The sequence below is a fragment of the Erythrolamprus reginae genome, chromosome 10, assembly GCF_031021105.1.
Source record: "Erythrolamprus reginae isolate rEryReg1 chromosome 10, rEryReg1.hap1, whole genome shotgun sequence".
NCBI classification, from domain to species: Eukaryota; Metazoa; Chordata; class Lepidosauria; order Squamata; family Dipsadidae; genus Erythrolamprus; species Erythrolamprus reginae.
The window spans coordinates 47,325,425-47,344,236 of NC_091959.1; the positions used below are offsets into that span (position 1 = coordinate 47,325,425).

General features: G+C 46.1%; 1 protein-coding gene across 1 annotated transcript in view; it reads right to left on the reverse strand.

The window, feature by feature from the left end:
• Positions 1–1,610: 1,610 nt before the first annotated feature.
• The window catches only part of DNAH10 (dynein axonemal heavy chain 10), a 141,553-nt gene continuing 124,351 nt past the window's right edge, over positions 1,611–18,812 (reverse strand). The window contains 12 exon segments of the mRNA XM_070763165.1: positions 1,611–2,002; positions 3,414–3,559; positions 5,485–5,665; positions 6,849–7,016; positions 9,183–9,394; positions 10,860–10,991; positions 12,455–12,626; positions 13,483–13,582; positions 14,139–14,344; positions 15,328–15,528; positions 18,331–18,514; positions 18,599–18,753. Coding sequence (XP_070619266.1) covers positions 1,856–2,002; positions 3,414–3,559; positions 5,485–5,665; positions 6,849–7,016; positions 9,183–9,394; positions 10,860–10,991; positions 12,455–12,626; positions 13,483–13,582; positions 14,139–14,344; positions 15,328–15,528; positions 18,331–18,514; positions 18,599–18,753 — 2,004 coding nt within the window. The 3' untranslated portion in view covers positions 1,611–1,855.

Consider the following 18,812-nt stretch of genomic DNA (forward strand, 5'->3'; position numbering starts at 1 on the left):
CAGCTTGCAGGCTCTTTCCTTGTTACTCGCTGCGAATGATGTTTTCCAAGCCCTAAGTCTTTGCAGGTTTTTTCCTCCATTGGTCTAACTTGCTCCAAATGTTTCTTTCCAGCCCTAACCAGGTACCAATGATGTTCCCAGATCTTACCAGCTTACAAATTCATTGTTACTCTCTCAGAATAATTTTTTTTAAGCCCTTAACCAGGGGATAATAATAATAATAATAATTTATTAGATTTGTATGCCATCCCTCTCTGAAGACTCGGGGCGGCTCACAACAATGATAAAAACAATATTATAGTGGCACAAATCTAATATTAAAAGAAATAACTAAAACCCTATCATATTAAAACCAGACAACACATACATACCAAACATAAATTATAAGGAGCCTGGGGGAAAGATGTCTCAAATCCCCCATGCCTGGCGGTATAGGTGGGTCTTGAGTAGTTTACAGAAGACAAGGAGGGTGGGAGCAGTTATAATCTCCGGGGGGAGTTGATTCCAGAGGGCCGAGGCCACCACAGAGAAGGCTCTTCCCCTGGGGCCCGCCAGACGACAGAGTTGGAGAAGGCCAACTCTGTGGGACCTTATCGGCCGCTGGGATTCGTGTGGTAGCAGGCGGTTCCGGAGGTACTCTGGTCCAATGCCATGTAGGGCTTTAAAGGTCATAACCAACACTTTGAATTGTGACCGGAAACTGATCGGCAGCCAATGCAGGCCACGGAGTGTTGTAGATACGTGGGCGAATCTGGGAAATAAAATCATGTGCTGAAGCTGACCAGACTAAGGACACTGGCCAGGTGAATACCTGGTAAGCAGGTTATTTCCCCTATTTTCCTCCCCCAAAACTAAGGTGTGTCTTATATTCCAGTGTATCTTATACTCCGAAAAATACGGTAAATGGTCTATGTTTATACTATTCCAGACAAATGGTCATCCAATCTCTCCCAAAGAAGCTCCGGTGATGGAGCATTCACATCCTCTGAAGGAATGAGATTAGTTTTATTCCACTTCCCAAGATTTTCCTTTTGTGGTGGATTTTTAAAAAGTGTTTAGGCAGTCTTTCTCAACTATGGAGATCTGCGGATGTCAATTTCCAGAATTCTGGCAGTTGGAAGTTCACAGGTCTACAAATGACCAAGAGTGAGAAATCCTGATTTAGGTAGGTGTTTAAAGGAATGACGAAGGCACCTGCTTTGAACACGAGGCCATTTTTAAAAGCGCATGGCATTAGCCTGCATCAATTCCGAACTCACTTACTTATTTCTGGGTCAAATTTTACTGCCAAGTGTCTGCGCCAAGAATTTTGAGATGAACGCACCATTAAATTTTTAAAAAATGTGCTTAATCTTTCTTCCAGATTAGGGAGACAATTTTCGCTGGTGTGATTTCACTGCACAGACTTTAAAATTGCATCCACACCGAGAAAAACTGACCCACAACCGCACCAAATGAATCCATTTTGAAGGCGGATGGACACGTTAACTATTAACGGATGGCATTTTGTGGAACTGCATCAAGTCATATTCTTATTTTTGGGATAATAATAAAATACGTTAAACTTTCCTGGTTGCCGACTTAGACACACAGACCCCTCAAACTACATCTTTTACATCAAACACAGTTGCAAAATTATTTATTTAGTGCAATGTAAAAATATTCGTTTTAAAAAAAAACAGAACAAAAAAACGGCAACTGAAAATTAAAACAAACCTGCGAAATGTAACTTTGCAACCCAGAAACCTCCAGTGGGCAGAGCAAAGAAGGCTGGGTTGTCCATCCGTCGTTGTCTTTCTTCACCTTTCCCCCAAAAAAATTAATTAACCCAACAATGGAATGGCTGCGCGGAGGCTTAGTCGGCGTTTAAGGTGAGGCAAACCCCTTGGAGGACCCAGTGAGAAAGATGCTTGGTGGTAAACAGATCGGCTTCAAATACCAGCCCAACCCCCATAGCATTTCTCCGCATGGACGTTGTGTAGACAGGTGTCCGGAAAGTGTTCTGAAAGAAACAAAACCGTTACGATGCCCTTGTTTTAAAAAAAAAAAATCTATAGAAATGAATAATTGCGGACTAAGAATAATTTTCTTGCAAGACGTTTGATGACCCGGCTATGTAACGTCACCAGTGGTGGAAGGGAGGGAGGCTTGCAGGGAGGGAGGACTGTGGGCGGCTCTCTGAAGTGGGTTGTTTTCTTGAAGACCTTTCATGACCCTACTAGGTAACATAATCAGTGTGAAAAGGGAGGGTGGGGTTTGATCCTTGTTTATATCCAACTGGTAAACAACACCCCAGTCAAGGAACTAATACAGTGGCACCTCTACCTAAGAACGCCTCCACTTACGAACTTTTCTAGATAAGAACCGGTTGTTCAAGGGTTTTTTTGCCTCTTCTCAAGAACCATTTTCCACTTACAAACCCCGAGCCTCCGAAACTGTAACCGGAAAAGGCAGGGAGAAGCCTCCTTGGGGCCCCTCTAGGAATCTCCTGGGAGGAAACAGGGCCAGGAAAGGCAGGGAGAAGCCTCCTTGGGGCCCCTCTAGGAATCTCCTGGGAGGAAACAGGGCCGGAAAAGGCAGGGAGAAGCCTCTGTGGGGCCTCTCTAGGAATCTCCTGAGAGAAATCAGGGCCAGGAAAGGCAGGGAGAAGCCTCCGTGGGGCCTCTCTAGGAATCTCCTGGGAGGAAACAGGGCCGGAAAAGGCAGGGAGAAGCCTCTGTGGGGCCTCTCTAGGAATCTCCTGAGAGAAATCAGGGCCAGGAAAGGCAGGGAGAAGCCTCCGTGGGGCCTCTCTAGGAATCTCCTGGGAGGAAACAGGGCCGGAAAAGGCAGGGAGAAGCCTCTGTGGGGCCTCTCTAGGAATCTCTTGAGAGGAAACAGGGCCGGAAAAGGCGGGGAGAAGCCTCCGTGGGGCCTCTCTAGGAATCTCCAGGGAGGAAACAGGGCCTCCACCCTCCCTGTGGTTTCCCCAATCGCAGACGTTATTTGCTTTTACATTGATTCCTATGGGGAAAATTGCTTCTTCTTACAAACTTTTCTACTTAAGAACCTGGTCGCGGAACCAATTAAGTTCGTAAGTAGAGGCACCACTGTACTACAAACACAAACAGCCTAATCCAAGGACCAGCAAGACCACTCTAGTCTATAACTGATAAAATCAAGGCTGCTCTTGTATATAAACAGAGAGCAAGCCCCGGCTCCCTCTGGCACCGATGACGTTACCTAGCAGGGCCGTGAAAGGTCTTCAAGAAACCCATCACGCTGGAAGAGCACCAAGGGCCCCCGCAATTGCCATACCACGTACCGAACCGAAGTGGCCATCAATGAAAGAGGAGGTCACCTCATCTGGAAAGGAATATCCTGTCTCCCCCACCCCCCCCACCCAATCAAAAACTCAACCCCGCAGCTCGTACCTGCAGCTTGAGCCGATGGGCTTCGATGGGGATGATCTTCAGGATGGGCAGGTCCACCATCAGCACTTTGGGCTTGCTCCTGGTCAGGCAGCCGTTGTCCAGGTCCCAGTCGGCCCCCTCCAAGTACAGGCCGGAGACAAAACACCCTGGAGGGAGGAGAAGGAAGGCAGGCTCGACAGAGAATCCTCAGGAATACCTCCTTGAGTTCTAGAAACTCTGCACCCCCTCAAACAAACACAGGACAGGAAGACACGAGGCAGCGGCCCAGGGTCAGAGGTTGTTAATGGCAGAAGAAGACCTCCTGGTCCATCTAGTCTGCCCTTCTGCTATTTCCTGTATTTTATCTTAGGATGGATCTATGTCTATCCCAGGCAGGTTTAAATTCAATGACTATGGATTCTTCCTTCCTTCCTTCCTTCCTTCCTTCCTTCCTTCCTTCCTTCCTTCCTTCCTTCCTTTCTTCTTCCTTCCTTCCTTCTCTTTCTTTCCTTCCTTCTTTCCTCCCTTCCTTCCACATTCATAGAAACATAGAAGATTGACTGCAGAAGAAGACCTCCTGGTCCATCTAGTCTGCCCTTCTGCTATTTCCTGTATTTTATCTTAGGGTGGATCTATGTTTATCCCAGGCATGTTTAAATTCAATGACTATGGATTCTTCCTTCCTTCCTTCCTTCCTTCCTTCCTTCCTTCCTTCCTTCCTTCCTTCTCTTTCTTTCCTTCCTTCTCTTTCTTTCCTTCCTTCCTTCCTTCTTTCCTCCCTTCCTTCCACATTCATAGAAACATAGAAGATTGACTGCAGAAAAAGACCTCATGGTCCATCTATTCTGCCCTTCTGCTATTTCCTGTATTTTATCTTAGGGTGGATCTATGTTTATCCCAGGCATCTTTACATTCAGTTCCTGTAGATTGACCAGCCACATCTGCTGGAAGTTTGTTCCAAGCATCTACTATCCTTTCAGTCAAATAATATTTCCTCACGTTGCTTTTGATCTTTCCCCCAACTAACTTCAGATTGTGCCCCCTTGTTCTTGGCTTCACATTTATTTATTCGATTTTTTTTATGCCGCCCTTCTTCTTAGACTCAGGGCGGCTTACAACATGTTAGCAATAGCACTTTTAAAAACAGACCCAGCCTGTTGCCCCCACAATCCGGCTCCTCTTTTTACCCACCCTGGAAGGCTGAGTCGACCTTGAGCCGGTGATGAGATTTGAACTGCTCACCTGCAGATCTACAGTCAGCTTTAGTGGCCTGCAGTACTGCACTCTACCCACTGCGCCACCTCGGCTCTTAGCAATTTAGCAATGACTACTTCAGCTTCAACCGCAACAACACAAGAGCACGCAACAGATTCAAACTTAATACGAACCGCTCCAAACTTGACTGTAAAAAATATGATTTCAACAACCGTGTTATCGAAGCGTGGAACTCATTGCCGGACTCAATTGTGTCAACCCCTAACCCCCAACATTTCTCCCTTAGACTCTCCACGATTGACCTCTCCAGGTTCCTAAGAGGCCAGTAAGGGGCGTACATAAGTGCAGTGGTGTTGCCTTTCGTCCCCTGTCCAATTGTCTTTCCTTTCTCTCACTTATCATATATATTCTCTTCCTTTCATATATCCTCTCCTCTAAGTTCACTTTCACCCTTATATATATTACCACATGTCTATTTTTCTTCCTATGTATTTGTGTATTGGACAAATGAATAAATAAAAATAAATAAATAAATAAAACCACTACAGCGCCCACCACGGATCAAAATTCACATTGCAACTGGCTCGTGTTTATGACTGCTGCAAAATCCCAGGGGGGGGGGTCATGTGGCTGCCCTTTCACGACCTTCTGACCAAGTCAGTGGGGGAAAGCCTGATTCACTTAAAAGAACTAAATTAAGGTCGCTAACTTAATCACAGTGGAATAAAGGGGGGAAAGGCTCACCCGACAATTGTCTCGCTTAGCGACGGAAAAGCTGGGCTCAGCTGGGGTCCTAAATCGAGGACCCCCTGTAGCCAGTTCACCGGAAGCTGTGTGAGCTTCTGGAACGAGTGCGAGGCCCCGGGGAAGGCCTTACCTTGGCCCGGCCGTTCCGTGACCTCGTCCGCGGTGCGGTATTTGGTGACTTGGGTGTACAAAGTGGAGCGGTCGAGCGGCCATCCGTTCTTTCTGCAGGTGGCTTGGACAAGCGCCGTCAGGTAGGACTCAGGGATGTGCAGCCCCGACAGCCACATGACGCTGGGCTCGCTTTCTTCCACCTGAGGGCAGAGAGGAACTTGGGTTGTGTTGCGGGCTGCTGGCCACCGGCCCCTCCAGCGGTCGAATCAGGGGTGGGACTCAGGGTCAGCCTAAGGGCAACCTGAGAGCTCCGAGGGGGGAGAGGGGATGGAGCTGGCAGAGAGAAAGAGCGGGAGGGAGACAGAGAGAGAGAGAGGGAGAGAGAGCAAGGGAGGAAGAGAGGAAGAGAGGGGGAGGGACAGAGAGGGAGGGAGAGAGGGGGAGGGAGGGGGAGGGACAGAGAGGGAGGGAGACGGGGGAGAGAGAGGGAGGGAAGGAAGGGGAAAGAGGGAGGGAGAGGGAGAGAGAGAGCGGGAGAGACAGACAGAGAGGAAGGGAGAGAGAGAGCGGGAGAGATAAAGGGAGAGAGAGGGAGGAAGAGAGGGAGGGAGGGAGAGAGCAGGAGAGACAGAGGGAGAGAGAGAGGAAGGGAGAGACAGGGAGGAAGAGAGGGAGAGAGAGAGAGCCGGAGAGATAGAGAGAGAGGGAGAGAGGGAGGGAGGGAGGAATGGAAAGAGAACGGAGAGACAAAGGGAGAGAGAGGGAGGAAGAGAGGGAGGGAGAGGGAGAGAGCCGGAGAGAGAGAGGAAGGGAGAGAGGGAGGGAGGAAGGGAGAGAGAACGAAGAGACAAAGGGAGAGAGAGGGAGGGAGAGAGAGAGGGAGAGAGAGAGCCGGAGAGATAGAGAGAGAGAGGAAGGGAGAGAGGAAGGGAGGAAGGGAGAGAGAACGAAGAGACAAAGGGAGAGAGAGGGAGGGAGAGGGAGAGAGCCGGAGAGAGAGAGGAAGGGAGAGAGGGAGGGAGGAAGGGAGAGAGAACGAAGAGACAAAGGGAGAGAGAGGGAGGAAGAGAGGGAGGGAGAGGGAGAAAGGGAGAGAGCACGGGAGAGACAGAGGGAGAGACAGAGGGAGAGACAGAGGAAGGGAGAGAGAAGGAGGGAGGAAGAGAGGGAGGGAGGGAAGGAGAGAGGGAAGGAGGGAGGGAAGGAGGGAGGGCAGAGCCTGGGCCATCTGTCAGCCCTCAAATGGAGAGTCAACAGCCCCAGACCCGGAGGTGGATGATGAGCCAGAAGAGGGGCAGCTGGGTCCTGTGCCTGATGCGCAGCTGTGCAGCAGCCAGAGGAGAGGAGAGCAGGGGAAATCTACGGGTGCCGTTATCCACTTACCCACGACGTGTATTGGAGAAACCTGTTCTTGAAATAAATCATCCAGTTGCCCAGGGTCTTCAGCGTATCGGGAGCCAACTTCCTCCAGATGTTTGGAATGTGGCCGTTGAAGAGAGCCCGGGCCACTTCGTCCAGTTCGTTGCTCATGCCAACCTCCCCAGCCAAGGCCTGGGCGGACGACACAAAGAATGGTTGGTCTAAGCAGAGCATACAAAACTTTCGCCAGACCAATCCTTGAATACAGCTCAGCTGTCTGGAACCCACAGCGCATTTCGGACATCAACACTCTAGAAAACGTCCAGAGATACTTTACGAGAAGAGCCCTCCACTCCTCCACTCACAACAGAATCCCCTACACAACTAGACTCACAATCCTAGGTTTAGAAAGCTTATGTCCCGTTAAACATGACATAAGCGCAGCCCATAAAATCATCTGCTACAACGTCCTTCCTGTCAATGACTACTTCAGCTTCAACCACAACAACACATGAGCACACAACAGATACAAACTTAAAGTAAACTCGATTGCAGGAAATACAACTTTAGTAACCAAGTAGCTGATGCAAGGAACTCACTACCGGACTCTGTAGTATCATCCCCTAACTCCCAAAACTTTACCCTTAGACTCTCCACTGTTGACTTCTCCCAATTCCTAAGAGGTCAGTAAGAGGTGTTCATAAGTGCATCAGCATGCCTTCCGTCCCCTGTCCTCATGTTTCTCTCTTACTAGTGTTCTGTCGGGCCCTCTGGTAGACTCCTCCCAAAAATTCAGAGGTACGAATTTCAGACACACACACACGTTTGAAAATTCAAAACAATGTTCTTTATAATGAAAATTCCCTTAACCTAAGCCCTCTTTTGGGATAGCCAAGAGCCCTCGTCTCCAAACAAACTGGTCATTTGTACAAGTCCCTTATCAGTTCTGAGATACTTAGCTTGCAGCTGTGAGGCAATTCACAGTCCTTCTTCTTCCACAAAGTGAAACACACTTTGCTCTGGTTTAGTTTCAAAGCGGGGAAAAATCAGCACACAAAAGGTCAAAGTCAGTAAAGCAGTCACGAAACACAAGGATCAGATAATCCTCCACAATGGCCAAACCCACAGGCTGCTCTTTATAGCAGCCTCACTAATGACCACAGCCCCACCCAACCACAGGTGGCCTCATTTTCTTTGATAATAATCTCTCAGTTGTTGCTGCCTATGCATCGCTCTCCACATGCGTGGCTGTATCATTAACTCTTGTTCTGAATCCAAGGAGGAGCTAGAGAATTGATCTCCTTCTGAGCTTTCTGCCACACTCTCCTCCTCCCTGTCACTCATGTCTTCTTGGTCAGAGGAGCCTTCATCAGCAGATTCCACTGAGAGCAAAACAGGCCTGCAGCATGTGGACGTCTCCCCCACATCCACAGTCCTTGGGGCAGGAGCTGGGCCAGAGCTAACCACAACAACTAGTATCATGTAGATAAACATTTTTTTGTATATTACCAATACGTACTTGACAAAATTCAACATGGAAATCAGGAGGAACTTTCTGACGGTGAGAGCGATCAACCAGGGGAACAAAAGTTGCCTGTGGAGGTTGTGGGAGCTTCAACACTTAGGACTTTCTCTCTTACTAGTATCATGTATATACATATTGTTATATCTTTGAATACCACCAATACGTACTTGACAAAACAAACAGACAAATAAATAAGTAAAATTTGCTACTCAAGACGGGGTGAAAAGAAGAGGGGGAGGAGGAGGAGAAGCGCCTAGTTACCAGAGCTTACAAAACTTTTGCCAGACCCATCCTCGAATACAGCTCATCTGTTTGGAACCCATACCGCATCTCAGACATTAACAGCCTTGAAAATGTCCAAAGATACTTCACCAGAAGAGCCCTTCACTCCTCCACTCGAAATAGAATATTACCCTATGAGACTAGACTTTCAATCCTGAGCCTAGAAAGCTTAGAACTAAGACGCCTTAAACAAGATCTAAGTATTGCCCACAAGATCATATGCTGCAACGTCCTGCCTGTCGGCGACTACTTCAGCTTCAACCACAACAACACAAGAGCACACAACAGATTTAAACTCAATATTAACCGCTCCAAACCTGACTGTAAAAAATATGACTTCAGTAACCGAGTTGTCGAAGCGTGGAACTCATTACCGGACTCCGTAGTGTCATCCCCAAACCCCCAACACTTTACCCTTAGATTATCTACGGTTGACCTCTCCAGATTCCTAAGAGGTCAGTAAGGGGCGAGTACAAGTGCACTAGAGTGCCTTCCGTCCCCTGTCCTATTGCTCTCCTATAGACAGGTGGGTGAGATGGTTCTCTGCTTACTCTCTGCAGTTCGGCCAAAGACCTGGTCATCCGGATGATGAGCTTGTTGAACCTCTCCAGTTCCTGCAGCAGCACCACCGTCGTTGGCGAGATCTCCATACCCAAAGCCTTCCTGATGTGGTCGATGTCGAAGACCTTGGGCAGCTTGTTCTCAATGTCCTTGGCGACCTGCCCAATGTACTCGTCCCGGCTGATCCCAGCACCGGATTCCCCTAAAATCAGGACAAAGATTGGATGGATGGGTGGGTGGGTGGGTGGATGGATGAGGCACATCAGGAAACTACACTGCTCAAAAAAATAAAGGACACACTTAAACAACACAACATAACTCCAAGTCAATCAAACTTCTGTGAAATCAAACTGTCCACTTAGGAAGCAACGCTGATTGACAATCAATTTCACCTGCTGTTGTGCACATTCAACTTTGTACAGAGCAAAGGATTCCATGAGACTATTTCATTCATGTGTTCTTTGAGGGTTCCCTTTGTTTTTTTGAGCAATGTACAGTGGCACCTCGGTACTCGAACGCTTTGGTTCTCGTACATTTCGGATACCGAACAAAATTTTCGGCAGAAATTTGCTTCGGTATCTGAACAAAAATTCGGATACCGAACAGCCACAGAAAATTTTGTTTATTGTCCGAAACGAAGGGACGGGGTGAGAAGGGATGGGAGTCGGAATCCAACACGCCCATCCTGGCCGCCCACTAAACAGCCTCCCAGTCGTGCTCCAAGCTGTAGGAAGGGGGGGGGGGGGGGGGGCTGCAATACCGGCAGTTTTGGGGGGGGGGGGGCTCCTTTCCTCAGTGGTTCGTCTTGTTCCCTTTAAGCGCTGGGAACGTCAGCGGCTTCCCTTTCTCATGTCACGTTCCCGGCGCTGCTGCTGCTGGAAGGAAAGCCACCGCCACCGTCGCCGGGAAGGAGAAAGTTGGTGTAGCTGCCTACAACTACAAGACAAACCACTGAGGAAAGGAGCCCCCCCCCCCCGAAACTGCCGGTATTGCAGCTGCCCCCACCCTTCCTACAGCTTGCATCCACGAGTCATAAAAGTGATGCAGCTGGTAGAGTGCAATACTGCAGGCCACTGAAGCTGACTGTAGATCTGCACGTCAGCGGTTCAAATCTCATCACCGGTTCAGGATTGACTCAGCCTTCCATCCTTCCCAGGTGGGTCAAATGAGGACCCGGATTGTGGGGGCCATAGGCTGGTGGCTCTGTTAAAAAGCGCTGTTGCTAAACAGGTTGTAAGCCGCCCTGAGTCTAAGGAGAAGGGCGGCATAAAAAAAATCGAATAAATAAATAAACTTCTCAAAACCCACCTTTGCCGTCAGGCATGGGGAAACGAAACATCTCCCCCTGGGCCCGCTGAATTTATACATGGTGTGCTTGTGTGTGTGTATGTTAGTATAGGGGTTTTTTAAAAAAAACTTTTAATATTTTAATTAATTGGATTATGTATTGGATTGTTTTTTCACTTGTTGTGAGCCGCCCCGAGTCTTCGGAGAGGGGCGGCATACAAATCCAAATAATAAATGAATGAATGAATGAATGAATGAATGAATGAATGAATGAATGAATGAATGAATAAAGTAGCCAAGGTTGGAGACCCTGGGCCTAGAGTCTCAACTGACCTGAGGCCTGTTTTGTCCAACTCTGACGAATCTCTTGAAGGCCATACCTGTTTGGGGCTGTAGCTCTAACAGATGGGACCACATATCGCGGGCTGCCTGGGTATAGTACCCAATTTCAGCATTCGGATGCAGGCCAAACACCTCGGGCGTGTTGGCAAGTGGCAGGGATTCAATCTCTTCTGCAGAAGGAAGAGGCAGAAAGAATGGGATTGAAGAGGAAGACAAGGATCGGGGATATGATGACGAGAGGGTTAAACAACCAAGAAGAATCAGAGTTTTATGATATTGCTGCCAACCTGCCTTCCATTGAGGATCTATATACTGCATGAGTCAAAAAGAGGGCGGGGAAAATATTTACTGACCACTCGCATCCTGGACACAAATTGTTTCAACTCCTACTCTCAAAACGTCGCTACAGAGCACTGCACACCAAGACAACTAGACACAAGAACAGTTTTTTTCCGAACGCCATCACTCTACTAAACAAATAATTCCCTCAACACTGTCAGACTTTCTACTAAATCTGCACTTCTATTCTACTAGTTTTTCTCATCATTCCTATCACCCATTTCCTCCCATGTTGACTCTATGACTGTAACTTGTTGCTTATATCCTAAGATTTTTATTAATATTGCTTCTTCATTGCTTATTTGACCCCTATGACAATCATTAAGTGTCGTGCCACATGATTCTTGACAAATGTATATTTTATTTTATGTACGCTGAGAGCATATGCACCAAGACAAATTCCTTGTGTGTCCAATCACACTTGGCCAATAAAAAATTGTATTCTATTCTATATTTGGCAGAAGGTATATACTTGGTGGGAAACAAGGAAAAAGGAATGTGTGTTGTTATATTGATTTGAATATTTGAATTTAGTAGTGAAATTGTGTTAGATGGTAAATTATTTACTAATACTGTATAAACATATATTCTTCTTTCTTCTCAAAAAAATCTGATCTTTATAAACCTTTATATAGGTTTAGATTTATTATGTTAAAATAGATATTTTCATTTTACATATTTTCATATATTTTACAGATGATATTTTCTTTTTTATTATTATAATGATGACTTCTACTTTGAGCGGAGCGACTGTAGCTCCACTAAATGTTTTATGTTATGTTTGTCTTTGAAAATTAATAATATATATATATTTTTAAAAAAGCAACGGGTGGAAACTAAACAAGGAGAGAAGCAACTAAGGAGAAATTTCCTGACACTGAGAACAATTAATCTGTGGAACAGCTTCCCACCAGAAGTTGTGAATGCTCCAACACTGCCTGAACTGGGGGTTGGACTAGAAGACCTCCAATCTCCCTTCCAATTCTGATATTCTATATTCCAGTGTTTCCACTGATATTCAAAATTCCAGTGCATTTGCTGGCTGGGGAATTCTGGGAGTTGAAGTCCAGATATCTTCAAGTTGCCAAGGTTGGGAAACACTGATATATTCTATATATTCTATATTCCATTTCATTTCATTCCATTCCAAAATTCTATTCTATTCCAAATTTATTTTCTATATTTTCTACTTTTCTCTTCTCTTCTCTTCTCTTTTATTCTCCCCCTGATCTGTCAAACCAGTCTTGGCAAAGTCTAAGACTTCTGGTCTTCAACTGCCCAGCTGGTGCCTTACCCACGTAATCGTCCTTCAATGTCCCTTCGGGGATTCGGTAGTCCACATCGTCATTGCAGAAGAAATGGAAGGGCTGGAAAGTATCAAAGATAAAATCCCCCAGGTATTCGTCCATGTAAATAGTCAGGATGCGCCGGTCGAAGCTGTCGATGGCTCGTCCGCCGTACATCACCTTTAGATTTGCAGCACAAATTTAATCTTTAATCACCCTTTGAGATGGATTTTCCCACTGGACTATTTTTTTTAAATTGATTTATTTGTCCAACTTAGAAATTGCCCATCTCTATCACAGATTTATATTTTATATAAATGTAACTGGATTGTATTACTGAATTATTACTTGTATCTCAGTGTCTACGGAGAGGGGCGGCATACAAATCTAATAAATAAATAAATAAATAAATAAATAAATAAATAAATAAATAAATAAATAAATGAATGAATGAATGAATGAATGAATGAATGAATGAATGAATCAATCAATCAATCAATCAATCAATCTCTGGGCTATCAGCTGGATATCTGCTAGACTGCCATCACTCTGCTAAACAAATAATTCCCTCAACACGGTCAGACTTTCTACTAAATCTGCACTTCTATTCTACTAGTTTTTCTCATCATTCCTATCACCCATTTCCTCCCATGTTGACTGTATGACTGTAACTTGTTGCTTATATCCTAAGATTTTTATTAATATTGCTTCTTCATTGCTTATTTGACCCCTATGACAATCATTAAGTGTTGTACCACAAGATTCTTGACAAACATATATTTTTATTTTATGTACGCTGAGAGCATATGCATCAAGACAAATTCCTTGTGTGTCCAATCACACTTGGCCAATAAAAATTATATTCTATTCTATTCTATTTTATTCTATTCTATTCCTATAACTGCATGTTTCTTCTGTGTATCTGTATCCTTGACCACTCGGAGCTAATTCTGCACATTCCTTAACAATATTGACCAGTTTCATGGGGTCATTTTTGAACCCCCTCTTGTCCCTCTGCCCCTCATCTTCAGCTCACCTCTCCAATGAGATACTTCAAGCTTCCCCATGGAATTTTGTCATCGTTTTGCTGGAAAGCTTTGGTCAAGTAGGTGTTGAGGATCTCCATGCAGACCTGGTGGGGAGAAAAAAATTAACCCTTATTTAACCCTTTCGCATATTTAAATGTTTCGATCGTGTCCCCCCTTTCCCTTCTGTCCTCCAGACCAGGGGTCTCCAACCTTGGGAACTTTAAGCCTGAAGGACTTCAACTCTGGGAGTTGAAGTCCCCCAGGCTTAAAGTTTCCAAGGTTGGAGACCCCTGCTCCAGACTATACAGATTGAGTTCATTGAGTCTTTCCTGATAAGTTTTATGCTTAAGACCAGGAGTCCTCAAACTTGGCAACTTTAACACACGTGTGGACTCCAACTCCCAGAATTCCTGAGATAATTATGCTAGCTCAGGAATTCTGGGAGTTAAAGTCCACAAGTCTTAAAGTTGCCACGTTTGAAGACCTTTGCTTAAGACCTTCCACCGTTTTTGCAGCCCGTCTTTGGACCCGTTCAATTTTATCACTATCTTTTCGTAGGTGAGGTCTCCAGAACTGGACACAGTATTTTCGGGAGGTCCTCCTAAATCCAAGAGGATCCCGGCCGCGCCCTGATCCCAAGGAGGCCAAATTGGGAGTAAACCTGAAATCTGATTCGTTGAAGTCGTACGGCACGTTCCAGCCAATCTTCCCAAACTTCCTCCTCTCCTGGACCACCGCGTGGAAAAACGCTAAGACGAAGACCAACGACTTGAAGGCTGCGTGCGGACACTGGTCGAGGGAGTCGTGGGAGATTTTGAAGTAGGTCGCTCTCATGTTGAGCTTTAGCCCGTTGGGGGGTTCTGTGACAACCTGAGATGGGGGGAAGAAAACGATCCCTGTGTCAGGTCTGAAAACCCATCTTGGCCATGGATCTTCAGGCCTGCCACATTTAGCAAAGAGAAAGCAATAGCGATAGCACTTAGGCTTATAGACTGCTTCACAGTGCTTTGACAGCCCTCTCTAAGTGGTTTACACAGTCAACCTCGAGGAAGGAAGGAAGGAAGGAAGGAAGGAAGGAAGGAAGGAAGGAAGGAAGGGGAAGGAGGAGGAGCAGTGGTTAGAGTGCAATACAGCAAGCTACTTCTGCTGATCACCGGCTGCCAGCAGTTTGGCAGCTCGAATCTCAGTAGGCTCAAGGTTGACTCAGCCTTCCGTCCTTTCGAGGCTGCAAAGAACTGTGAAGTGGCATATGTCTAAATGCCCTTCCTTCCTTCCTTCCTTCCCTCCTTAACCTCCCTTCCTCCTTCCCTCCCTCCCTCCTTCCTTCCCTCCCTTCCTCCTTCCTTCCCTCCCTCCTTCCTTCCTTCCCTTCTTCCCTCCCTCCTTCCTTCCTTCCCTCCCTCCTTCCTTCCCTCCTTCCCTCCCTCCTTCCTTCCTTCCCTCCCTCCTTCCCTCCTTCCCTCCCTCCCTCCTTCCTTCCTTCCTTCCCTCCCTCCTTCCCTCCCTCCTTCCTTCCCTCCCTCCTTCCCTCCCTCTCTCCTTCCCTCCCTGCTTCCTTCCTTCCTTCCCTCCTTCCCTCCCTCCCTCCTTCCTTCCTTCCTTCCCTCCCTTTGCCCAGTGGTTGGAATGCAGCATTGCAGGCTAACTCTGCCCACTGTAGCAGTTCAATTCTCATCAGGATGACTTAGCCCTCCATCCTTCCAAGGTGGGTCAAATGAGGACCCAGATGGTTGGGGGCAAGAGGCTGACTCTCTGTAAACCGATTAGAGAGGGCTGTGAAAGCACTAGGAAGCGGTAGATAAGTCTAAAAGCAAAAGAAGAGCAAACCAGAGTCAAGTCCGGGTGTCATTTACCTTAAGGGATTTCTGAAGGATCCCAATGGGGAAGCCCTTGGTGGGGTCGGTGGTCAACCACAGCCGGAAATCCGGGTGTGGCTTCGTAATCCTTTCCACGGCCTTCTCCAGGTCGATCAGCCACTTCACCAAGAGGTGGCAGTTCTGCAACATGAGCCACTGCCCACGGGCCACGGCATTCTCCAGCAGCTGCAGGGCCACCTGGGAAGAGAAGGAGAGGGGAGCGTGAGGGGTCTTCTGGCATTTGAGCCAGGAGAGGTCTTCAACCAGAGGAGCCTGGCTCCATGCGGAGTCCCACCTGAAAGGAGGGAAGCGGGAAGACACTGGGTTCAATTTATGGACCTCTAAGGAACCGAGCACCACAAAACACAACAGTAGATTGACTACCGTGATCTCCAGCACTTAATATGTGGGTCCAATACGTCATCATCATTATTATTTTTAAATAGAATTTATTAATTTTCAGTCTTTGTTATAAAAACAATAAATACAATAAATGATTTTGCACTGTTACATCATTGCATCACCGTTACATCATTTTTTAGATTATTTTTAATATTAGATTTGTTTACATTGTCTTTTTTATTGTTGTTAGCCGCCCCGAGTCTTCGGAGAGGGGTGGCATACAAATATAATTAATTAAAATAATAATAATAATAATAATAATAATAATTATTATTATTATTATTATTATTATTATTTTAAAAAATTGTATCTTCTTCTTGTGAGCTTTGTCACATTTTATATATACTGCTCAAAAAAAAATAAAGGGAACACTTAAAGAACACAATATAACTCCAAGTCAATCAAACTTCTGTGAAATCGAACTGTCCACTTAGGAAGCAACACTGATTGACCATCAATTTCACCTGCTGTTGTGCACATTCAACTTTGTACAGAACAAAGTATTCAATGAGAATATTTCATTCATTCAGATCTAGGATGGGTTCTTTTTAGAGGGTTCCCTTTCTTTTTTTGAGCAGTGTATTTGAAAACACCATACTAGTATTATGTTGTTACAATAGCTAAAATACGTATACATTTCTATGTACATATTTACATGTTATGCTTCTATTTTAGCTCTTTCTTTTCATTTTTGTATTTCTATGTTCAATCCAATGGTACCATCTATTCCATATTTTGAAATACTCTGAGTCCTTCTGGCCTCACAAGTCAATTGTTAGCCTGTCCATCTCAGCACATTCACAATATATTTTACTGATTATTGTGCTTTATGGGGGGGATTCCCGAATCTTTCCAGAATTGGGCAAAGGTGATCCTAGCTGCTGTGGTACTTAATGCTGTTGGTGTAGTTATTCTTGAATATTCCTAAGGGAAAGAGTTGCAGTGTAAATTCTATTTGTTGTTGGGCAATTTCTTAAAATTGATTCACAATTCAAAGTGTTGGTTATGACCTATAAAGCCCTTCATGGTACCGGGCCAGATTATCTCCGTGACCGCCTTCTGCCGCACGAATCCCAGCGACCAGTTAGGTCCCACAGAGTGGGCCTTCTCCGGGTCCCATCGACCAAACAATGTCGCTTGGCGGGACCCAGGGGAAGAGCCTTCTCTGTGGCAGCCCCGACCCCCTGGAACCAACTCCCCCCAGAGATTAGAATAGCCCCCACCCTCCTTGCCTTTTGTAAGCTCCTCAAACCCACCTCTGCTGTCAGGCATGTGGGAATTAAGATACACTTTCCCCCTAGGCTTCTACAATTTATGCATGGTATGTTTGTATGTATGATTAGTTTTATAACAAGGTTTTTTAGCTGTTGTAGTATTGGATTTTTACATTCTGTTTTTTGTCACTTATTATTTATTTATTTATTTATTTATTATTTGGATTTGTATGCCGCCCCTCTCCGAAGACTCGGGGCGGCTCACAACAAGTGAAAAACAATCCAATACATAATCCAATTAATTAAAATATTTATAAATTTAAGAAAACCCCCTATACTAACATACACACACACAAGCATACCATGTATAAATTCAACGTGCCCAGGGGGAGATGTTTAGTTTCCCCATGCCTGACGGCAAAGGTGGGTTTTGAGGAGTTTACGGAAGGCAGGAAGAGTAGGGGCAGTTCTAATCTCCGGGGGGAGTTGGTTCCAGAGAGTCGGTGCCGCCACAGAGAAGGCTCTCCCCCTGGGGCCCGCCAACCGACATTGTTTATTTGACGGGATCCGGAGGAGGCCCACTCTGTGGGACCTAATCGGTCGCTGGGATTCGTGCGGCAGAAGGCGGTCTCGGAGATATTCTGGTCCAGTGCCATGAAGGGCTTTAAAGGTCATAACCAACACTTTGAATTGTGACCGGAAACTGATCGGCAGCCAATGCAGATTGCGGAGTGATGGTGAAACATGGGCATACCTAGGTAGGCCCATGACTGCTCTCGCAGCTGCATTTTGCACGATCTGAAGTTTCCGAACACTTTTCAAAGGTAGCCCCATGTAGAGAGCATTACAGTAGTCGAGCCTCGAGGTGATGAGGGCATGAGTGACTGTGAGCAATGAGTTGTTAGCTGCCCCGAGTCCATGGAGAGGGGCGGCATACAAATCCAATAAATAAAATAAATAAATAAATCCATCTGTGTGTCTTAGTCCAGAATCTGTTTGTGTCAGGGCACGGCCACCACGTGTGAAAGAAGGTGCCTAAATTTTGTTTTGCACTGCCAACAAATCGGATTTAAATTTGGATGTATCTTTGCCAATCATGTCGGGGCCAAATACCATCTACAGCACATTTTGTAATAGTTTTCTTTGTATGATCCAATAGAGCGAATGGTTGATCTCATGGTAAGAAATTCTCCAGCTACATCTATGGTCTTCTGTCCAATTTTTATTTTAAAAAAATAATCTTAAACCTGAATTGCAGGTGAAAATTGAGCAATTGAGAAAGAAGGAACCTGTTCTGCCCCCAACAGGTTTTCTGCTGCTGATGGAGAAAGAAGAACCTCACCAGCCCAGGAGAGTAAAGCTGGAATTTTCTAACCAAACTTACCTTCTCCTGCCCCTGGCCCATTGCTAGGAATTTGAGCCGGTTCCCTCCAAAGCCCGTCCGATCGGCCAGCTTCATGAGGTCAGTGGCAGGGTCAGAGCCAGGGCTCAGGATGAAGACGATGGGTGAGTTGGGGGTGCTTTGCTCGTAGATGGCCTCGAAGCTGATCACAGGAGGCTGGACGTACCTGAGCGGATGAAGAGGAAGAAGGGAGAGGAAGGACATCTGGTGGACCTGGAACCCAAAGCCCTAGGAGAAGAGACCCACTTACTTCACGCCCATTGTGAGGGTGACGTAGTCGGTCACGGCACGATAGACCCGATCCACCCGGAAGCATCGTAAGAGGAGCAGCTTCTGGAAGTTGGTGAGGGTAGTGTTATAGTGCATGGGGAACGGGGTTTGTTCCAGAGCATCGATATCATACCACTGAGAAGGAAGAAAGGAAGAAAAGTCAAAGCAGGAATTCCATATTGCATAGAAACATA